Source organism: Larimichthys crocea, chromosome XXI (genome assembly GCF_000972845.2).
Source record: "Larimichthys crocea isolate SSNF chromosome XXI, L_crocea_2.0, whole genome shotgun sequence".
NCBI classification, from domain to species: Eukaryota; Metazoa; Chordata; class Actinopteri; family Sciaenidae; genus Larimichthys; species Larimichthys crocea.
In genome coordinates this window covers 3,469,705-3,494,485 of record NC_040031.1, presented here as the reverse complement: position 1 = coordinate 3,494,485, position 24,781 = coordinate 3,469,705, and the positions used below count along the sequence as shown (strand labels likewise).

Below are 24,781 nucleotides of genomic sequence, written 5' to 3'. Positions count from 1 at the left end.
GATGTTGAAAAAGTCATTACAGCACTCTGGGATGCCAAGCAGGTTACTGAATGTACACAGCAGAAACTCCTTGCTCTCTTGCAAACCACAAGCGAGATGAGTTAGCTATCATTTTATTTGCTCATGAGAAAAAAAATTTCTTTTTGCTTCAACTACAAAAAAAAAGAATTAAATAATAAAGGGAACGTACAATGTTTAAGGTTGGTAGACTCCTCTGGACGCCCCTACCTAACATGAAGATGTTCAGTTCAATTCAGATACTGCAATATAAAGATGAAGAAAGAATGCATGTGGAGGAAGTTGGAGTGGATGGATGGGTCAAACAAATATTTTTACCTCGGAGACCGCTGTTTCGTGTGCCACCAAAAGTTAACACTGACTCCTTGAAAGGTTTAAATTATGTTACTCGCATTACATTTTGACCCAAGTCATAATTTTTTGCTAAATCAAACCAAACACCATCAGTTTGAACTACAGGGCCCATGGCCAAGTCGCTGTTGTTAAGAGACATACAGGAAATGAAAAATGATCAGGACTTTTTACACAAAGTAGTCAACTAAATCGCTCAAGCATTTTACTTAATCATTTTCTTACAGGCCTATCGAATTGTCATCAATTTGATTGTGCAAGACATCCATAAGTCTTAAGTCATTAAATTTAAAAATAGTAATCACATTATTTTTAGATTGAATAATTTGTCTCTGTGACTCCAATTTCTCTCTTTGTTTTTACCTTTTTATTAACTTTGTCCTGTCTTATTCCTTACTGTTGTTTCATCCTCCTAATGTCTTAATGATCACATTTTTTACCTTCATCCTTCTCATTTCCATTTCCCTCACTCATCTCCTCCAGCAGAGCATCTCTTGTCGGCTCTTTTGGAGAATATAATTCTCTACCTTGTTGTTTCCTCTGGTCCCAGGCTTTCATTGACTACTGTCGGTGAGACTCAATTAAAGCAATGGGGGGGAAAAAAATAAGATTAACAACACACACACTTTTACCCACGATGCCCAGGGGGCTCAATTTATCTTGAGGAATGCTCAGCCTAAAAAAAACTGTGATTGACACCTCTAACCTTCATTGGGATGTAATCTTCATCTTTAGCACTCAGAGATCTAATTAATTAGGGGGAATCTCATTTCCTCACTAATGCAACTGGACAGAGGCATGATAGAGGATGGAGAGAAGGGAGGAGGAGAAAGAGGTGGAGAAAGAGGTGGTGGAGGAGGAGGATGAGGAGAGGAAGGGAGGAAGGATGAGATGGAGGGGGAAAGGAGGGGTACCGTTTTTCATCAATGCCTGTGAACGGTGTCTACCTTGTTCATTTCAGGGAAGAACACGGAAGCGTGAGGTGGTTGGGTTCACACCAACTACACTGTATTGATTACAGCTGCCAGAACTCTGGCTACTGGCCATCACATAGGGAGACGCTGCAGTAACACTCTTTATAATGGGGATCTCTTGGTAATGTACTTAACTGGTTCACTTTCTTAAGCCATTGTCTAAGTCTGAGGACCTGTTATCAGTTACTGTAACTGATTTTGTCGTCTTGGTGCACTACAAAGTGTCCAAATTTAACTTTTGTGCATGTATGCATGCATGAATTTATGTTCAAATCATTATAGCTCAACTTTAATGTCTAGGTTTACTGTAGCAAATGCCACAGCAGCCTCAAGCGTTCCAACAGAAATATAATCCAATGTCAGAGTCAAAGTGCTGTTCTTGAGAAAACAACTTTAACAAATATTGTAATGATCAGTCTTGAACAAATCTGTCAAAAAATATGCCCTGACTGTGATTCAATATTTTTATTACATGTCATACGCATATACGTGCTCAGCCTATGTGGGCTCTAAAGGCTCTTTTTTAGTATGTGTTTTTACATCCATCTGCTAAAGCGGGAACATTTCTCTGTGCTTATACAGCTTAAATGTCGGTCTGTATGATGTTATGAATGATGTTATGACATTACAGCCTGGAGGAAAATTGTGGTCCAGTATGCAGCTCAGTGTGTATTGTGAAAATTTGAAACATTTAGTGCACATGCACTGAAAATACATGGAGTTATATACATATTCATTTTTTGGGGCGGAAACAAATCAAACAAAGTACCTTTACCTTTTTTAAAACATGCCCGAAGGGGATCTTTAACAAAGTAAACATACAATGAAAGGATGTGTTGATGATGAGCCTCTTTCAACAACGTTTTGTATTGTAATCATCACTGAAATGCAATTTCAAAATAAAAGCCACATTTTCTTTGCATATTTTGAATACCAATTATTCTAAATCTTTCAGTCTTCTAGATGATCTCCATTGTTAACATCTGAATTCCCTATCTGAATTCATTTTAGCAATGAGAAACATTTCAGATATTGAGGTCACTGGAGACCAACAACACACACACGTGCACGCGAGCACTAGCTAAATTAAAACAGAAACACACATCAATCTCAAAAGATCATCGTGTTAATCATCAGCAAAACGTTCAATTTATAGAGTGAAAATCACGACACATACGCTCATCTTTACATGCACATAAGTCTCAAAGCCTGATAAAACTTCACAGCTTCATCCACTTCATACAGGGCACAACAATATTCTGACTATTTTTGAGGGGTAAAAAGATCTATGAATATATTTCACGCTACTTGTAGTCTATACTGGCTGTAGTTCATTTATATACTGTATGTCTAGACTCTCAGGTCTTGCAGATATATATTTCTGTATCTTTAAATTACTTCCACACAACTTTGAAGCTTGTGGCTGCAGATATGGATAAAAAAAAACTGGGCGGTGAATACAAAGTGCTTAGGCTTCTTTGTTGTTGTTATGAATAAAATCACTACGCTCCTGCTAAAAAAAAAAAAATAAAAAAATGTTCTCCACCCCTCCATCATCTACACCCATGAACCTTCTCCAGTCACATCTCCATTAAGCTGCTGACTGGAGGCTGCATTTCTTAACAGATATCGAACGGGCACTTCACTCGCTCTCTGATCATTCGTCCCTCTTGTCGGCCACCTCACAGACTGTACTGCACCTCTTTATGCTTACTCCAGGCTTGGACTTCCATGCCTCTTTTCTCATTATACACCCTGAGGGCCTTATACCTCTGTCCATACTTGGCGGCATCTCTCTCCACCCTCAGCTAATCTACTCACACCATTCCAATCTTCAAATCATAATCAGGGAATGAAAGGGAGTTTATAAAGTGAAGTGCACATCAGATCTGCTGTAATGAAATCTTATCAATGTGTTCCCTGTGCTGTATTATTTGCATATAAATGACATAATATAATAACTCTCTCCTGCCTCTACCTGGGAGGAGTAAATATTTCTCTGTCTGCTTTGTCTCCTTGCTGTGACACGGGGAAACGAGACGCTAATTGAAGAGAGGAAAGCATCTTTATGTGACGACTGACATTCAATTATGTTTGGGGGATCAGATTAGGTGGTGGCCCCAGAAATGTTTGAAAACAACATTTTGCAGAGCGGCAACTCTGAAGCCAGCCGAGGATGTAATTTGAATGGCTGTTTGAGGACCCGCGCTGAATGGCGCAGCTCTGAATGGAATCACTATGCTATGACCTGCGAGTAATTGGATGTCCACAGTGAAGTGTTGACAGCGAAGGGGAGGCGAGGCAAGCAGAAACAAAAAAAAGAGATAGACAGCGAGGCAGTGAGACAAAAAGTGAAAAAATTAAGACTAAATGAAGAGCAAGAAAACAAAGCAATGAACACGCAGAGCGAGGCTGAGGGAGAACAATAAAGTTGAGAAAAATCACACTCAAGGCAGGGAAAATGACTGCAGGTTTTCCTGAAAAGCAGAACCTGCCAAAGCCTCGGTTGTCATTCATCACAGCGCACAGGCATGTAGCCACTCTGGCCACCGAGCCAAATAAGCCATTAGACAGGATAAGCTTTCTTATCAGCCAAACACTGTCAGGAAGCACACAGCCAAGGTCGGCGTAAAACAAACACCGGGTCATTTTACTTACAGCCACCATTACATACTATACTGCAGATCAGGGATAATTGTGTACAGTAATCCATCTACCTGTCACTCTGGATTTGTACTAGTTAAGCATAACTGATCATCATGTAAAATAAAAACAATTACATTGGACGCGACAGGTAGAGTAAGTGCTTCATATACAGAACACCAGATTTTTGCGTGTGCCTCAACATTATAATCCATCCTGTCAACAGAAATGATCTTTAATGTCTACAACAGGTTGTCCACTATTCACCTGACCTGTCGTTTTCAGGTGTAATTTTTTTTTTTTCCAAAGGTGAGCACTACTTTTCTATCTTGGTTGTTAAGAGCTGCTTTCTGCCTGACAGGAAGAAAAAAAATGCTTTTAACAAGCACTTAGAACACTTCTCTAAAGATGTCAGGAGGTAAAAGAAAAAAACAAACAGACCTCAAAATAAAAAGAAACATGCAATTTTATCTGCCTGAATATAAATTTCCATACACGCACACACACCTACACAGCTCCATTTTATCTCCATGTAATTCACCTTTGTAGAACATGGAAGGGGATGGAGGGGTCGGCCGACTCCATCGATTGGCTATCCTTAGCGGTGACAGCTCCCAGATTGGCCAGAGAGCATTAGAGAGTCAGAAAGTCACACTGCCATTAGCAGTCTGTCCTCTCTGGTTACAGCCTGCCTGTACACGGACACTCCATAGACTGAAATAGATCACAATGAATGGTGTGTGTGTGTGTGTGTGTGTGGCATCGATAGATGTCTGTGCCTTTGTGCGTGTCTGAAATGAGATAACTCTATAATTGTACAATAACTTCGCATACATTCTGCATGAAGTTCACGGCAATAACGTCAGCAGTCCCTTTTCATTTTTCTTATTTAGTGTGTGTTATTACTTCTACCCCCCACCTCGTCCCTGCTTTAAGCCTAGCTTTCTGAGTGTGTGTGTGTGCACATGCTGGAAAATTGGTAATGGTATTCTAAAATGCCAGTATAAATCACAATGTATAAATAAAAAGACCACATATAATGTTTTGTATACATGCATTCAATATAGGATTTGTGCTGGGTACAAGCAGCAGTATACAGTATAGCCTATTGCAAATGAATCACATGAGTGGACTTGAGCACGTCCAGAGGAGCCTTGTTATTGTGTAGCAGAAAGCTCTGCCTGCCTGCCAGCCTCCATCTTCCCACTTCTTTTCACGATTCGCATCTCTGCTCCTCACAGTTCACAAGCCTCTGAAAAGGATGTGCTGCGGTTGGGCTTTGGTGGTACATGAAATCACAGTTGACTGAGAAAACTAGGGTTTGACTGATAAATCATCCAGCTGAGTTATTGAGATTAAGATTTCTACGTTACGCAGGATCAGCAGGACGATGTCTTCAGCCTCTGTGATGGAAGTTCCTTCCATGACTAACATCTGTAATGAGGTTGTCTTTTCTCTGAAGAGCTGATTTATTCATTTTAAGCTAAGACGAGTTATCCCCACCAACACACACTCAGGAGATACGCACACTTAATCACACACAGGAACAAAAACATAATTCCTTTCCATCTTTCAGGAAGATAACGCGACACCTCACACTCTGCCTCTGTCAAGCTGCCATACGCTTGCCTTCACATAGGCCAAAGAGGGTGGAACATGCTTATTAATACTTGTGAGAGATTTCAACCCTTTTCTTTCTCATTACCAGTCAAATTTATTCTCTGTTCGACCTGGTCAGATTTAAATTCCAGACTGTGCACATCATAGCCTCAGCATAAGTAGAAATTTTTAGACGTTCTAAGAAAACAGGTTAAGATGGACATTTTTGTAAACTATATTGATTTCCTCTAACAGCGTTCTGATGATAAAAAAAGAGAGTTCACTGTGTATCCAGCGAAAGACGTGAAGACTTCTCCATCTTTCCAGAGTTATATAAGTGGCCTCATACCCTCAGCAATATTAGCCGTCAAAAATTACAGCCTGCCATTGATCCAACAGCGTCGTGTGTCAGAATAATATAAGACAGTGAGGGGAGACATGTCGAAAGTGAAGTGAGGAGAAAAACACAGAGCGGTGGAATAAATGTGCATATCAAGACAGGATTTTACGCCTTAGAGAAAGCACTAGAGGGAAAATCAAACTGATTTCAATGTCACAAAATTGATTGTCCAATTTTCTCCGGATTGCTTTCTGCTTCCCCGGGCTAGGTGAGGTGTCTATCCAAATATACTTAGAGCTCCACCTGAATTATGTCTTAGGAATTTGGAGAACGAAGGGGTAAAGTTTGGCCCGTCTCTCAGATTTTCTTTCTTTTGGTGTGTAAACCTCTCACATCCTCTCTCTATCTGTCACAAATACAGTGCATACATATGCTGGACATGCTGTCGTTAAAAAACCATACTCTGGATGGCAGATGGAATCAATGGGTGTCATGCCGGAGCCATATTTATGAGAATGTGCTGAAGTGGCTGGGTTTAAATCTCTCCAGAGGAGAACAGTTTAAAACTTATGCCTACTGCACTTCCATCTGGCTCTGCTGGCTGACTGTGCTTTTGAAGAAGTCTCACTTTCTTTACTCCTTTTTTCTTTTTTTTTTCTCCCCCCACAGAGATGCTGCACTGTGGCTGGACTATTGCTAAAACCCCCTGAAGACGTTTGTGAAAAATCCAGCACACTAATAAATTATATCCGTGTGGGGATGAAGGGGGATAGATACTTGTAGATAACATGAAGACAATCATACATGGTGCTCCGGGCTGATACAGCCACATCTGCAATCATATTAATACCAGGAAGGGCTGGTACCACTGATACGGATTAATCTTAGCTGTTTGGCTGTTTAGTGGGGGTGAAAAATCACCATATTGAATTTCATTTCTTTGGCTTTGATAGCATTCGGAAAGAAAGACGCTTCATGGATTGCGGCATCACTTCACTGTGTGTAGTCTTTCACACAGGTCTATCAGTGACGCCAGGCCAACAGCCTGTGCGTGAGCAGGTCTCAACAAACCTAATAACAGGTTAAACAGATAATAACAAAACTCTTTCCATGTCTGTGCATCAAAACAGATGGAAATCTGACAGGAACAGGTGTGCAATCTGCCCTGTCCAGACAGCTCCCAATGAAGATGAACTTAAAATAATGTATCAGAACAAACCCAGTGTGGCCACCACCTAAGGTGCTCATTAAATCAGTGGTGTAAGTGAAATAATCAAACATGACTCCAATGTGATTCGGCCCAGATATAGAGACAACTGACTAGTGTCTCAGGGCTTGATGACTTTGAAGGACTTGCCCATAACTTCCAGAGTCTATTGCCTATAGAGGATAAGGTGATAGGAAGAATCTGCTTTTTTCAACGATTTATTGAGGCCACAAACTGGCTGACAATTTGGCTACTTGCCTTCCTTAAAGGCATTCAACTGCATATTTGAACACCAGCCTGTTAGTGGTTGTAATAAATCTTGTCTGCAGGCGGGTGAGGAGTTTTTTTTTTTTTTTTTCTCTTCATGGAGTGTTATCTTTTCAAATATCCTGGAAGTGATATGCTTCAAAAGTCTCACTTTTCTATCACGGAGGTACACCGCAAAAACCGACATGCATCTCTTGAATCATTCAATCTCTCAATCGCCTCACTAAAAAACCAGTGCCAGCAGTGCTCACTGCATTGATTAGATCTCATTCCACCGTACTTTTAATCAATTACGCCTCTATTAAACAGTTTACTGTAGCTCGGGGAGCGGCTCATCAGGGCGGTTAGCCGCCATGGTTCCAGCAGTTCCGGATGGGAGGTTTTCAGCTGGGCTTGTTGGACACCACCAAAAACCGGCGGATGAGTGTGTATCACCTCAATTAAACTATGCGCTAAGTGTCTGACAACAGCTAATATTCCTCTTCCACCAGCGAACCCAATCGATGTTCTGGCATTCGTCACCCTGCTGAAAAAGCAATCATCTCGTTGCCTCGCTCCAGTTAGACGGAGAAATGGAGAGACACTCATCTGGCTTCTGCGCCTGCTCACTGAAATGCACCAGCGCTCACAAAGACACACGCAAGCACATGTAAAGGTGGCATGTCACATACACACACACACATGCATCCTGTCTATACACACTTTCTTCAGTCACTGGTAGTGCTAGTGACACACAGAGTAGGACTTGTGACAAGAACCTGTCCAGCAACAATTCACACTCCTTTCACACTTTGACCACACACACACACACTCGTAGCAAGTCCACCCACCTCTCTGTCAAGTAACACAGGGGAGATGGCGGTGACAATGTCGCCCCGTTCTGCATCAATGTAGAACATCTTGGAGGAAGGATTGTCTGGCGACTGCCTGACGATGTTGTAGCGAAGTGCGGCGTTATCAGTGGCGGGGTCGTCCGCGTCGAATGCCATCATTGTCATCACTGTGGTTCCTGGAGAAGACAGTGGATAGACAGGGGTTGAGTTTGAACTCAAACATAACCGTCCTATACAAGATGTGTGAGAGGCAGCTAAATTCTTGTGTTGTAAATAAAATACCTCTACAGGAATAAAAAAACAATTTTAGAAGACACAACAGAAGTTTGCAGAAGAAGATGAATGTTTGAACTAGCAAATGAATCAAAATAGTTAGTGAAACATATGTTCATGTTAACAGGTTAGCCATTTTATCAAAGTGTCATCTGGATTTTATTTCTCATGCATTACAAAATGTTTGGCCTTCTAAAATTAGAGCAATCGTGGCACCAGGTGTATGAGAATTTCAAGCTAATGCTGCCCAGACAGCTGCTTAAAAAAAAAAGTTTGCTTTTTCTATTAATGTGTTTTCTCCCTCATGTCAGCTCTAACAGCATGGTGCATTTTATTTGCTAATGGGAACAAAAATGGAAATCCTGTCTGCTGCAGCTGAACTGAAATAGGAGGCAATCCTTGACACACCCTCAACCCTCAATCTCTGTCTCTTGTCAGTGATGAGATACACTCGCACAGATTCAGCTGGATGCACAACTCACTCAACACACATCTAGAAATGGTAACACACACATGCACGGTTCTGTGCTTCCATATGTGTATGCACACACACACACGTATATACTGTAAAGATCGTGGGTCTGGTAGTGTTTCCGATTTCTCCACTGCAGGTAGAGGAGTCTACAAGCAATATTCTCCATCCAGCAGTTCTTGCTGTCATCAGCTTGCAGTTGGACACCTCTGCTTAAATTAGCTTCAATTTGTTTAAGCTCTGAGATTGAATCATTCTTATAGAGATGCGTGACTGCATTCTGATGAGCCGGTGTGTTTTGGGACACAGATGGATACTTCTAATAAGTCTGACACACTCTAAAACTTAGGATTGATGGTTTTGTGTGCGTGTGAAATTTGGAGTGATTTACTTTAAATTGCGCGGTGTCATTCTTTACTATAAAAAAAGTAGAGAAGTATATTCACTAGATTCCGGTGGCAATAATACACTGTAAATCTAAAATGACACAACAAATCAATGTGGATGATGATCCACATTTTTAACAAAACAGAAGCATTTCTTTTATTATGAGCCCTGCCCAGGTTAGCTTGGATGAGCTGGATTCTTTTCTAAAATAATTAAATTGTATTTTTCTGTGTTTTCTGGCAAGGGAACCTTTAGGATTCTTATTTGACCCACATACTTAACAAAACATTCCCCTAAGCATCGAATAGCTGTGCTGCATAGCATGGCTCATAAGCATCGATCTGTTTTCACGCTTCTCCTTAATACCCGGCAGTACTTTGCCACAGGGCATTAACTGAACTATTCAAATAAGACAAAAAGGGCTACTGGAAAATATGCAAAGTCTATATTGCATAACAGTGGCTTAGTACCAAAAGTCTTTAGTCCAGTTGAAGGTAATGAGGGGCAGAGAGGTGTGGGTTTTATCCCCTTGGCATTTGCACTTCAAGGTGAACCATTAATGGTTAAGTAAACCAGTAATCCTTTCTCTGCAGAATAATTACACAGTCCCATCTCCTTCATTACCTATACTCTGTTCCACTTCACACCTCAAAAGCCACACTGTTAGAGATGACTCACAAACACAGCCACACTTGTGCACACCAACACACTAACCGGCAGCAAATTAGAGTGTTAAAAATGATGACTAAATTGGTTATCTTGAACAGATCTCAGTGAATTATGTTCTTATCCCGCTGGCAAACTGAGGTCTATCAAATGCAACACAATCATATTACATGTTTTATGTGACACCAGAGTCTAGCTGACCCTATTAATCCTCGCTGTCTTCATCAGATACCGTAATTCTACTCAGAAATAAGTATCATGTAACCAACAAGCATTCGTCAGTCTGGAGATACAACACAGAATCAGCATCAATCAACTTACATGATAAATATCTTGCATCCTGTAATGGGACAATGGGGCCGGGTATGACTCTAACAAGTGATGTCTGTTGTGTTTAATCATAACATGATATCATGTGGGTGGCCTCACTGAAGACTCATTGCCCTCTTTTATCAGCTCCATCTTCTGGCAGGAGCCAAGGCTCAATCAATCTTAACTGCATTGGATGGTTATATGGTGGGAGGGTTGTGAATGCGCAGGATGGCCATTACCTCGCTATCACTTGGACCCATCTGCTGTGCTGCTAGATGACAGCAGCTCAGACTGGATGAAGGGGAGAATGACACAATAAAGAGACGGCAGAGACGGTCTGTAAACACAGTGTGTAACACGTCTATCAAGTTACAATATAATGAGTTGTACATATGTGTGGTTCTCATAGAGAGAGAGAGAGAGAGAGAGAGAGAGAGAGAGAGAGAGGAATGGGAAAGCTGAGCTATGAGCTGAAACGTCACCAATTCACACATGAAAGGACACAAAGATTGACACAGAAAAGAAAGCACACGCAGAGACACATGTTGTGGATTGATTTCATCAAACAGGCTGGCGGGACACAGCGCTGTTGCCTACAGCTAACTCCCTATATCTTTCTGAAACACCAAGGGAAATCAGTGGGGGCCTGCAGATCTGTGGGTGCCACCAGGGAACTGACATAGTGTGAGAAGGCAAGATGAAGCAAGACTGCATAGAGTACATCGAGAGGAAAAAAAAAAAGGGTAAATGTGATGCCAGTATGAGTTTGAGTCCAATGTGTGTGAGGTATGCGCACAAACACACACACACACACACACTGTTTATATGTCACAGTCTGTTTGCACTGTGAGTGTGAGTGATTGGAATTTCATTTTAAATAATTCAACATGTACAACGGATAGTCCAACATATGAGAAAGGATTTATAGTAATCAGACTGAAGTGAGTGAAAAACACTGACAACTGACCCATTCTATTCTCAAGTGTGAATGAGATCGCAGCAGGTTCAACGATAAATCATCTTATCCAGTACCGATACAGTTGAGATGCATTATGATGAATTACAAGCAAATCTTTCTAAGTGGTGGGATGCAGTGAACAGGTGGTAGCAGAGATAAACCTACATGAAGGTGTCAAGGTGAGAGAAATGCAAAGAAAGCGAGAAAAAAAAAGAACAGTAGAGCTGCCATCACTGAACATTTGGTTAACCTGTTTTGGGGCTCTTAACAGTCACATTATCTTTCCCCATAATCATTATGGCACCAACTGGTATTTGCATTCATGAAATGAAACTGAGGCAATGTTAACATTTGTGTGTTTGGGATAATGTATATGTTTTGCAGCTATTTAGTCGTAAATATCAGTGGAAGATAATCATTTTCTCACAGGGATATTGTATCTAAAATCTAAGTTGATTCCTCAGTAACAGATAGCAGTAAATAATATTGTAGGACATTAATGGCCTATTTTCTAAATGAGCTTTTTATTATAAGTGACAGGTCTGAACAGTTTGGATTATTGCTAATGACAGATATTTGTATTTGCGCTTAGATAAAAGAAGGTAGCGTTGGTTTCTATGTACCAATAAGAGTTTAGTCAGGTTTGAGTCACAATCTGTGTCAATGTTTCTTTGTGTTGTCAGCACTGTCAAAGAAGTCAGATAAAACTACGCTCAAATCAGTCCAGATGAAACATCTTAACTGCATTTTTATGATCCTATGAGGATGATTTTTTTTTCTCTGTACTTCAACTTTGATGATGTATTTTGATTACTTATTTAATCATGTGGTATTTTGTTGTGTTTGTTATGTTTTCAGTTTTCCAGTGACTATAACTAATTTTTCTGGAGTTTCTGTTCCACATTCAGGTAAGCAGTGAAGACACATTATTTTCAACCTTACTTCTCCATTTAGTGGTTTTCTGCTCAAACTGATATTTCTTTAGTGGCAGGCAGCACAAATCAACTTAGCTGTAGCAGGTCTTATTTACACCCCTAGTCTTAGTGAATTCCGTGTTCATTTAAAAAAAGAACAAGCAAAGAATAAATACTTTGTGTCCCTAACCCTAATTTAAAGTGTGTTTAGTTAAACATTTGTTCTTCCAGTGTGTAAATGAAGTATTAGTCTTCGGCAGTCTTAGAAGTCTCGAATGCCAGCATGATAGAAACACTATTGAAAATTAATACGACCAGATGGTTCCCAACTTTGCGGCACAGTGGTGCAGTGCCTTTCTGAGGAGAGTTTGTATGTTCCCCCAGTGTCTCTGTGTGTTCTGCCGCAGTAAACCACCCATAGGTGTGAATGTAAGTGTGAAGAGTTTATTTTCTGTCAGCTCTGTGATGAACTGTCCAGAGTGTGACCCGCCTTTTGCCCAATGTCAGCGAGGATCGGCTACAGCTCCCCCATGACCCTGCAAAGGTTATGAGGTTATAGATAATGGATGGATGGATTCAAACATGGGACACTACAGAGGGGTCCTGGGATGACTAACATGCTAGGACATAAGAAATAAAAGCATATTTCTGCTGCAGACATTCAGGTGAAATGTTCATGGCTAGTAGATATATGTGACTGATATGTGAATGTTTGCTAAAAGAAACATAAATGCACTTCCATCACAATGTTTTCTTAATATAACAACTGTCATTCAAGAGGACAGATATAGACATAGATTGTGCTTCTGTGGTTTTTCTTTTTTACACATTCATTCCCACTCATGTCTAAAATGTGTCTCCTGTTATGCTGCAGATATGCCGTCATGTCTATTAAGTGTTAAGGTGATAGTTATGAAGGTGGTGAAGGGGTATTATTATACGATACTGAAGCAGCTTTCAGGAGCGAAGCTATCTATTTGACTGAATGCTGCATTGTACTCTCTGTCTACGCTGTTCGCTGGGCTATCGTTAACACTAGACTACTCTTCGACACTTGGATGCTGTCCTGTCTGTTTGCCTCCGTGTCTTTTGTTAAACTTGTCATTTCAAAAACGAGACAATTCTAAAGATCTGAGTTTCTTTGGTATAAATCACTTCAGACTCCCACTTGAAAACAGCTTTTATGTGTATTCTGCAGAAGTACTGTACAGGCTTTTATTCTCCTGACTTTTTTATCTTACGCTGTAACACACATTGTAGCAGTGTTGCGTCAGACTTCATGGTGCTGAAGTCACAGAGTGGGCATCACTTTTTTAATCTGATTTTAAATCTTTAACAGCAGTGTGGTGAAGATGTGTCTTTTGTGTAACATGTCTTTGAATTATCAAATGAGAGTGGTGATTACATGGAGGCTTAGCTGTGCTTCATGTCTGTCTCTGTTGCTGCTATGAATATGCATCAGTCTGGTCTCCTTCACACGTCACTTGTAGCCTGTCCCTTAACTCCATGAACACATATTCGTTAAATTTTGCTAGCCCATTAAACTAATTTGTAAAACTTCAGCCATCGGTTTAGTGGAACTATTAGCATATAGTTTGCCAGCTTATTCATTGCATTGGACATCACCTGTTTTGCCTTCCTACCTTATCTGTGTGGAACATTGCCATCCTGCACGACTACACAAAGACACATCTCCAGAGGGTCTTCTGTTAAAGCAGTATACTTTGTAAACACAGTGGCTCATTCTCAAGTGATAAAAAAATGAAGATTCGGAAATATGAGGAACAGACAAAGGAAACAACAAGAAATGAACACTTTGTTTAGTAGCAGTATGACAAAAAATGAACCACCTGTCAGGGTAAATTTCCTCAGCTTTAAGAAAAGAATGGAAATGGAATGGAATGGAAATGTTTTATTGATCACTGAAGCGTGTTAACTGCAGATACCAATATTAGGAAAACCATGATGGACAAGAACATTGGTACAGATGCTGCATTGTATAACTGCTTAGTGCTTGCCCATCACCAAATGACATTTGACGACCAGATGCACCCTATAGAGTTCATAAAAACCTGTGCAGTGACATGATGTACAGTATGTGGTCTATATATCAGTTCAAGTGGCTTCACTTCTTCTCGTTCATCATTTTGACAGATTGTAAAAAAAAAGAAAGAAGTAAATTACTAAAGTTGCTTTAGTACTTAATCTGTTCATATTAAATATGAAATCAACCACTGCTGAAATAATGGCATTCTAAATAAGGAAAGAATTAATCTATAATCTAATGACTATGGCTTTAAACAAAAATTAAATCATGCAACAGTCTCTGGAATGGTATGGGTTCATTCCTGTTTGTTTTCATCACCAAAGCATCTTTTCATTGTTTCCAGATCAATCTGCAACTTGGTTTCAGTTTTGATATATTTCATTTGCACCACAAATGTTGATAGGAAACTTTATATTTGCAGCTAAGTGAAAAAAAAAAAACATTGTTCTGTAAAACAGTTTCACAATTCAGCAAGTTGTAAAACTTTTGGAAATAAATTCATTTAGATGCAATAACAGTAACGGCTGAGGCCGTAGATGTGGGGAGCTGTTGTGGAGCTCTGCTGTGCTGAAACTAAATATGAGATAATGAGCCCGGAGCTGACAGTCAAGTGAATGGAGTGAAATACAGTCCAGCTGCCCTTTCCTGCCTCCTCCACAATGCCGTTTCTCCATTCTATCTTTTCATCCAGTGCCTGCTCAGGCCACAGTTGGACCACTGGCAAAAGCTAGATAATAAACAATTTATACTGGATACAACCCACTGCAATGCACAAAGTAAGACACAAAATACATATAAATACAAAATACAGACAAGGACAAAAAAATCAAATCACAGTGTTAGGCAAAGTGAGTGTATGGACTAAAGGGCTACATAAAATATCCATGGAAATTCTGATGCTATATGATAACTGTGTCGGTGGTTGTGCATGGGCACAGTGTACAGACTGATTGACAGAGAGGACAGACAGACAGTTATTGTTCTCATCACGGCATGCTGATGACACATTTGCTAATGAGAATATAAATAACACACAGACTAATGAACAGAAGAACCTGGTAAACAACTCCAGTGTAAACACTGACAATCAAAGCTGGTAATGAAATCATATTGCAGCTTGATAATTGAAAAAATAAATGAATTGTATTAAGACATTTGAAAGGAAAAAAAAAACAGATCAGGAGAGGAGCATATATAAGAGAGGAATCAGAAAGAATACCATAAACATCTGGGATTCAAGATACATGTGATTATAATCGTCACATGTATGAATGAGGCCACTCGGACAAAGTTAACATGGGCCAATGCGTTTATGTGAATTTTTGTCCAAAACTCAGTTCCTCTGACAATGGCGCAGCCCAATTAAGCTACCATTAGATCTCTCCATGGGTTATTTTTGTCATAATCAAACATAATAACCCACTGATGGTTCAAATCAAGGGCACTTGACACGGTCATGTCAAAATTGCTCCTCTAGAGTAGAAGAAAAGATTTAAATACACTTGCACGTAGTTCCTAATCTGAAACAGGTGTTAAAATTAGTGAAAACAAACATGCTGCTAGGAATATCTGTGAAGTGAATTTTAATTTCTGCCCTCAGCCACTGTTTTAGAAAACTCTAGAGTGTTACTCTGGGAACTTTAGGGATCATTGCATTTCAAAAAATTATACAAAATAGTTTATGCTCTCATTCACATCTCCATTGTCCAGGTACGGTTAACAATGCTCACTAAGTTGGTTTAAGTAATGATTACTGCTGCAAAACAGAAATGGCTGACTATCTAGAAAGTGTTGGTACCTCTTATTTGTCTGCAGAAGGGAACTAACTGCACAAGACCACATACATACTGTGCTGAATGTTTACTTCCCCTCCAGTAATGCCTGCAGTAATTCAATTTCTGCTCTATTAAGCTAAACAATCATCCGTTATTCCATTTATTATTTTAGCTTATTCCAGTTCTTGGACCAGAGGTAAGCACCGTCTCCACAGACTTTTTTTTTTCTCAGTTCACTGCCAATCATACGTCTTTAACGAGTGGGAGGAAATGTCTGTCATGTTTGTAATCAGTGTAAATATTAGACCATTCAGAACAATTAGATTAGATGTAAAGCTAATCTGCATCCCTGTATTACTATTACCTTTACTATGTTCTAGAATCTATTTTTCATCTGAGGCACCAAGTACATATGTGCATACATGCACTTACTACATAACTATTATCATTTGGGATTTTAATCAGGGTTTTCCCATTTGTAGCTAACTTTACTCTCTTCCATATTTGCATATCTCTCCACGTCCCCTCCTGCTCCCGCGGGCATAATGAATGCTACAAGTCCCATTGTGGAGCCAAATGTCAGAGCCCTGAGGCTGGCAGACAGTCCATGAAGCATAATGACCAGCTGAACCACCTCGTCTCGTGACCTCAAGGAGAGCAGTGAGGAGAGAAAAGTCAAAAGGGAGGGAGAAAAAGTATGGAATTAAGACAAGAACAGAACCTAGCAACGGTGACGCAGAAGAGGAGGAGACGAGCTGAAGAACCTAATTAGTTATCAAAAAAAAAGAGAGACGAGCTGAAGAACCTAATTAGTTATCAAAAAAAAAGAGAGATAGAGAGAGAGAAAGAGCTTGAGAGGAAACAGGATGGACAGCTGTTTCAGGAAGGTTGTAGGAAAGAAGAAGAAGAAACAAAAGGATGAAGAGAGGGAGTGGGTGGTTCAGGGTTAACGCAATGTGATATTTTCAGAATTCATCAAAGCTGTTGACTCAGCTGTGTAGTTTTAACAGTAATCAGCAAACTCAATAACAACCTAGGGTGTATTGATTAAGGGAAAACTTCAGCAGCCACACCACATGATCCCATCATCATTAAAGAAAATCTAATTACCCTGTAGCTGTGATGCCACCAGACATGTCCAAATGTTTCACGCTTTTAATGTTCTGCCAAAGCGAGACCGACCCCCCACCACCAGCAGCACCGCCGCCACCACTCCAGCATATAAAAAACCAAGTCATTAATCTGAGGAGGCACAGAAGTGACAGTATATTGCTTTAGTTTTCTTAAGCTTAATTAATCATCTGTGTGTGTGTGCACAATTAGACAGCAGATCATGTCTGAAGCTGCTCAGCATGCTTATCCACCTGAAGCGACCACGGAGAAACGTTGGAATGGATCCACAAAGGTGATCTCCGCAGAGACAGACAGACACACCAGAGGAGCACAGGATATTTCTACTGGGACAGGTGGGGAAAAAAATGACAGATACCATCGTCAAGAGGTGGGTGGATAGGAGAGCTGCAAATGGAGTGTGTCCTATCTATGCAATGCACTTCTGTCTGTCTCCCTCCCTGCTTAGCGCTTGGCTTTAAGGGTGAGTTTCTGAGCCAAGGTTGAATCATGAGGTGAGACTTCCATCTTAACTAGACTTTGGAATATGGACTGAAGGCTCAAGGCAACTCATTAAAATCCAAGACCATGGGGAGCGATTTGAATGAAGGATCGCAACCTCTCACTCAGGATTTTATGCAGGAAGTACGCCAACTATTAAGAGACAGATTACACAAAAGAACCAGACAATGGCGGACGTGCAGAAAGTGAGGCATGATTTCATCGAGCTTAGCAAAATTCAATAAGGTGGATTATTTCATGGTTTCACCTCGACTTCCTCTAAGCCACACCTCTTGGCTTTCATATTTTCACACTTCTTTGGTCATTTATCTGCTTAAAATATAATTAGCCACTTTGTCCTGGTTCATACAATGCAAATAAGTAAACCAATCATCAGTCAGCATCCTTTTTACTGAAGCATAAACATATGAAAGGGTGGCAAATTAACCAAAAAGAAAGCTGAATAAATGAATGAAACAACACAAAATGCAACTGAATAGATTAATAAGTATGAAAATAATGTGAATAATATGCTATGGCCTTCACAGCCTCCATATTTCAACCAAACTGGTAAAAACTGACGTTTCTGTTGAAGACCTACAAAGCACAAAACAAAAAGACTGTAATTTCCTACATTCTCTACATCCAAAAAGACAATAATTGAGACATACAACACTGAGCTCTTCGTTTTCTTCCATGATGACCTCCATAAAAGACATCTACCAAGTGAGTAAAAGGGGCAAGTGGGGCAAATCTGGAACATTTTGAAATTGTATGGGACAATGTGGCACTAACAAAGTGGTTTACACCATATCCCTGGACATTGTCATTTTCTTATTCTCTTATCGTATTCTCCGTTCATCCCCATAGAGGAATCTCCTTTTCCTCACAGAGGTGGAAAATTTATGACCACCAGCCACATGATCAGAAGTCCCTTTTGGATGCAGTGAAAAGTGGATGTCTGGACATTTCTGCAGAAGATTGCTGGGGATGGATCAGTCATGCCTTCCCCTGGTGTATTGCAAGATTGGATGTATTGTGTGATGTAGATGAGAACTAAAAACAGGCCAAAGACAGAAGACACGATTTGACTAGCATCGTTGCATGTCTATATCTGTCCCATGCATGTATGACTGAAATTACTTTCGTTTTATGTTGTGTCTTGAAATTACTCTGTACTCTGTACAGTTTATGCTAAATAGATAAAATACAACAATACAACAGGACATACAATGCCAACATATTCGTTGTATAAAAGGAAATCGTTATTTTCTGCAAGCTATTTCACTCGTGAAAACTTTCAGAACCAATTCATCAACCGCAGAGACGTTTTTGCTATGATCAACTGTCTCTGATTAACACGACCTCAAGTCCTCCGGTTGCCTTGGAGACTACAAACACTCAGCTGAAGAGTCAAAATATGCCATCAACACGCGACACAACGATCAGAGTGCTGTCTCATGATAGACATGTGTGGATACAGACGCAGATGGATGGATGCGGACATATTTTGCCAGTATTATACCACAAATATGTTGGCATGCTGTACCAGTTAACATAAACAACACCACTGTGTCACTGTAAAAGCTGTTGGCTACTTTTGCTAATTCATTAAGCTATTCAACAGCTCTCTCCTCTGGCCAACGCTGGCTATAGGTCTATGAGAACTTTTTTTGTTTGTTTGTTTTTTAAATCGGAACACCCATAAAGGGTTCATATGAAAAGACAAATGATTTTTCATTCTAAATTATTAAATAAATTATTTCGTATTTATTTTGGTCTGTTCATTTAGCCTAAACAGCAACAATATTGTAGCGATTATCAGCAATCCATGTGAATTTGCTAGAAGACTAGGACACAGCTATGATTTTGTTGTCTGACTGACTGACGAGACGTGTGGTTTCGTATTCGTTTCTTGGTTCATGTGAGGATGAGGCCGTTTTGTGTGAGGATGAGGCCATTTTTTCTGAGGATGAGGCTGTTGGATGATGCCGTTTTGTGTGAAGATGACAAAGGCTGTGAGCCTTTCTGATATATTTCACAAGTCTTTATTATTTCCTAGGAATTATCAAAAGTCTGTATATAAAAAGAGTATGTGAAACAATGCTAATTAAAAGGAAGTTTTTTGTTTTTTTTCAGAATTGTACATTTTCTAATTATCACCTTGACAGTGACTATCAATCAGTTGAGAACCTGTCCCTTTACTGAGCCTTTGATAAGTTAGTTAGATGATATTATTTGTCTTATTCAAACATATAAGAAAGATCTGATCATGAAGCCTGCAGTTAAAATACATGAAAACAACAGACAAAGAAGAAGTAATTGAGACGATGAGGCCTATTCACTGGAAAGAATTCTTGATAACAATGCAACCTGCAGAGTCACAGTTTAAGTTTCCCTTTGAAGGTATTAATTTGGAGGCTCGGCTCAATAAACAAACTGCATGCTGCATATTTGTTTGTTTATATCCAGCATGGAAATGTCTAAAAACAAACAGTTTTAAGCACATCATACATTAAAATTAGAAAGTGAGAATAAAAACTTTTTGACTTCTACATGACATAAATGTAATATGTCTACACATAATGCACAAAGTAGATAAATTAGCATGATCATACGTTTCTATTATTGTTGTATTATCGCGTTATACTAAAGGTTAGAATTTGGATGTGTTCATTAGGATTTCAAATTAAACTCAATGTGTATTTTTTAAGTTTTAATGAGAGGTTTTGTTGTGTTGGTCTGCAAAGGTTTTGAACTGAACTGTTATACTTTGTAACGTTTGTGATAGATTTGTCACAATCCATTTGGCTCATTTACAGCATTTTTGGTTAAAACACAGAAAATACAGTAGCCTGTAATGTTTCTTTGGCAGATCACACTCTGTATGTACGTTACAATATGCCCACAGTGAGTAAATTTAGCTGTAGCTGATTTCTCTTAGAAGCATTGACTTGCAAATTTGGATTGCAAGCATAGGTGTGTATGCACGTATGTGTGTGTGTGTGTGTGTGTGTGTCTATAAGGGCATGTGTCAGTCTGATTGAGTGTTGAGCTGTGAGTGTAGCAGCCACTCGTCTGTACGGATGAGAGGACACTGCTGGTTCCCAGCTTGCAGGGCAGCCTGAGCAGAGATTGTAACTGCAGCGAGGAAAAACATCTGCACTACAACTCACCCTGACACATCTGCGTCAAATTCAAATGCCGAAACACTTGCAAACATGCAGACAGGTGTGAAAACAGATACTGTAGGTACTGTTATGGAATTTTCTATCCTTAGGTTACACAAGGTCACGTGTGGGCCTTGAGGTCCTCGGCAGTATTCATTGTTTGTCTTAGACTAGGTGCCACCATATCTCAACACTGTGGTGGCCAGGGTCGAAGAGGCCTGTTGCTGCCTTCCTAGACATCATAGATACCTTGCCATTGATGTTGAAATCTGCGTAAACAGACATCTGTATCTTCACACTAGAATATGCTGACAATAACACCTCCAAGGGTAAAGATTCTCTTTGATTAATTCTGGGGCGTGTAGTATTTGGTGTGTGATCTTTAGGTTTAAAGTTGATCCACCAGCATGAGTTGGGCAGAATGTAACACCGACTATGGCACTTCTGATGGACTTTAAGAGTGTCTCTACTTCTCCTTGGCCAAGCGTCAATAAATATTACAGCATAAGACATCAGAGGCTCCTGAACACGTTCTTCCGTTTCGTTCATTGACCTTTGACTTCAGCAATTTCTCCACAACAGGTACAAATATGGTAAATACAATATTCTGCCACATCAACATGTGCCTGCATATACTATTGGTCACACAATGTGTGACAGGTTTGCAGCAGTTTCCACATTTCATTTTCTCTCCTGCGTACTGCATTGCTTCCCTAAACATCAAACAAATATAATGCAGTGAAGTTATAATGTTTAATGGGTAGATATATATAAAACGTATATAGTCATATCAGCACACATCTCCTCTGGATATGTGAGATTAACAATAATGTCCCATGCAGTCATAAACTGCAGGGATGATAACCTTCTATATGATTCCCAAAAAGGCCCCAGTAACTCAGCTGGGAATATGTGATTCACCAATCCATAATCTCTCTGCTCTTCCACCACTGAGGTTTCAGCTAATGACTCCACTCACTAAATCAAGACAAAAGATACTTCCCCTTTAAAAGGACACTTCAATTAATTACCCCCGGAAAATCCCTCTAATTCTGTACCAGGGGCTCAGTGAATAAAACTGAAAACCTATTAGTGGGCATTCATCTGATCTCACCCAGGAAAAAGAGGCAATCAGTGCAGAGCAGCTAGCTACTGTACAACAGAGCAGAGGGATGAGGAGGAGAGGATGCAGGGAATGAGTCATAGCACCGAAGCTGCTGTAAAAGGTGCAAGAAGCTTCTTCTGCTCTTCTAGGTTTCTGAATCAGGACTCCATTAGACATGATTTGTGAATGAAAGTATGCGTAAGAACTCAACCAAAGAAATGCTGAGCCTGTACTACTCCTGCTTTAATTGTCCAAAGAGTTGCTATTACTGTAATGCTGACTTTAATTCAGTGTCTGCAAGTAATTAGGATACTTAACTTCAATTCCCTCCCAGGTGTGTGATGGGAAAAAAGTCATAAGAAAGTGCTAAAAGTTTAAAATGTGCAATGTTTCTTTAGCAAACCCCGTTTTATATTTACTGTAGAACTACTACTACTATGCTTGCTGGTGGCGCTGGCAGCTGTTTGAGCTACAGGTTAACATGATTATACTAACACAATTTAAACACCTAATTTAGGTATCAATCTAATGTGTTAGCATGCTAAAATGTGCTAATCATCAAGCAGAAACCGCCATGGCGGTGAAGGGAAGTCAGTGCAGAAGTGTTAAAAATTGCAGTTCCTCAAACACTTGAGGCTGGCTCAATAAGCCCCCATATTAAAAAACCTTCACAGCAGAAATATGTTTGTAGTCTAGTACAAAAATATATAGCTAATTTCTCTGTTCATGACAACTGTACTGAAGGTGAATTTCTATATAAGTCACCCATTGATATTATATCAAAGCTTAAAGTTATGCATGGGTGCTTTGATTGACAGGTGGGTGCTGTTACAGATGGCTTCTCTGAGCAACCAGCCTTCATTCAGCCCACCTCAATCCACATCTTTTCCCATTTTTAGATTAGCCAGGAGACAGCAGAGGTAGGACAGCCAAGATGGCGACAGCAAGAGCCACCCTCATTCTGAGCTTCAGAAACCTATGGGTGATGTCATGGACATGACGTTCATATTTATACTGTCTATGATCAGTAGTCACGACACAAACAGAAAGTACAGCTAAGGCTTGACCTGGTGAGGGAACAAGATGAAAAGTCAGAAAATTCATCCTGAGGGGAACACAGCAAACCTCATGGCAATCGATCTAAGAGGAGAGATAGCAGATAATGCATGGATGAGATAATGTTGTTAGTTGAACCACTACAATATATAAGAGGGTTACAGTTCTATGGAGCATGATAAGGCAAAGGAAGCCAACAGTGGAGCAGTGAGATAACGCCACCACTAGGTCCATCAGATGAAATATACCATATAGAGTGAAGAAAACAAGTAGAAGAAATATGGATCTTACTATATTGTTTTTCAACCCAAATGCACTTCTTGTTCAGGGTGAAAATGTCTGATGTGATCATAAAGTTGTACTGAGATAGCTGTAGTATACAGCAAGCGATATGTATTACAATGAAAACATTACATGAATCTCACTGCCCTCAGAGATCTTAGTGTATATTAAAACTGAGTAATAAACTTTAACAGAGTTTTCTACAGCCGGCAAGGATTCTTGAAAAAGGAGCAAACGTTCAAGGAAAAGAAGCTGTTGAAGAATTACTTTTATAGTATGCAGTATGCAGACAAAACACAAGCTACTCTCCTTAAAGACTGGATTAATTACTAATAAAGAGACAGAACGTGAGAGACACAATGGATGACTTCGTGAGAGTAGGACAAAGTCACAAATAAGTGGCTGTTTAAATAATGTTTTGTTCTCTCATTGTTCTTGATTTATCATGCATGGCAATACAATCAATGACATTAGAACAATCAAAACTTGATGAGGTACATTCCTCATATTTACCCTCCATGTGTTGTATGTCCTTGAATGTATTAGTCATCTTCATTCTTTTTAGGACTTACAAGAGCAGTTGCAGGATAAAGGCAACAGATAGCTAGAGTTCTTGTGCCATTTGTTTACCCTTGACTTGGAGGGTTATAATCATGACCATTCTCACAGTATTCACTGAGCTTGCTACAGTACAGGATGTTCGAGGACAGCGGTCTGACAGTGACTGGAGGATGATATAGCTGGCTATTAGAAAGAAAAGGCTCTTTACACTCTGTGTGAAAAACAGAGCACGCTTTGTAGAGCCTGAAACAAAAGACATTTTGCGGTGGGCAGTTTTGCATTGCACAAAATCAGACACAAAAGATACAACAAAGTATTACTATACAAACAAAGAAAAAAAGTGCACACATCCTTCCTGCCACAACTGAGTATATTTTAACCAATAAAACAGAAATAAGCAAGAAATATGCATCACCAAGACTGTCAGCAGGATTCTAGTATCAGTATGTACCCACATGGTAGTGATCAGAGACAAAGCTCACAGTGCAGTCTCATGTCGAAAGAACATTAGGTGTGCACAAAAGCAACATTTGTTTACATTTGAGTGACAAAGGACTCTTGAGAAGGTAGAATTATAATTCTTGTCTCTTTGTAGCAAAGGATAAAGCCAACAGAGAAGGCAGAGGCCAGTGTGGATGGGTGGGTCAACAAAGTGTGGGACAGCATTGTAATATACTATATAATGAGCATAAACAATTGCATTAAATAAAGAGGTTACAAGGTTGAATTCGATTGTTATAAACATTTTCTTTTTTGGGATACTGAAATACTGACAGATGTTGAAAAAGATGGCTGGAGGGCGTGAGTCTGGGCAGAAATCTTTCAGTCTGACCTTTAACTTGTCAAAGATGTACCATATTGGTCTGAAGGATGCTCTGATTTCATCAAATTGAGGTATTGCTCGTGGCTACAGAGTGGCGCGTGATCCACAATGCTTTATTTATCCGTATGCATCACAGA

General features: G+C 39.8%; 1 protein-coding gene across 1 annotated transcript in view; it reads right to left on the bottom strand.

The window, feature by feature from the left end:
- The window catches only part of cdh13 (cadherin 13, H-cadherin (heart)), a 294,086-nt gene that overhangs the window by 98,921 nt on the left and 170,384 nt on the right, over positions 1-24,781 (bottom strand). The window contains exon 8 of the mRNA XM_027272988.1: positions 8,230-8,408. Coding sequence (XP_027128789.1) covers positions 8,230-8,408 — 179 coding nt within the window. The remainder of the gene's footprint in view (positions 1-8,229; positions 8,409-24,781) is intronic.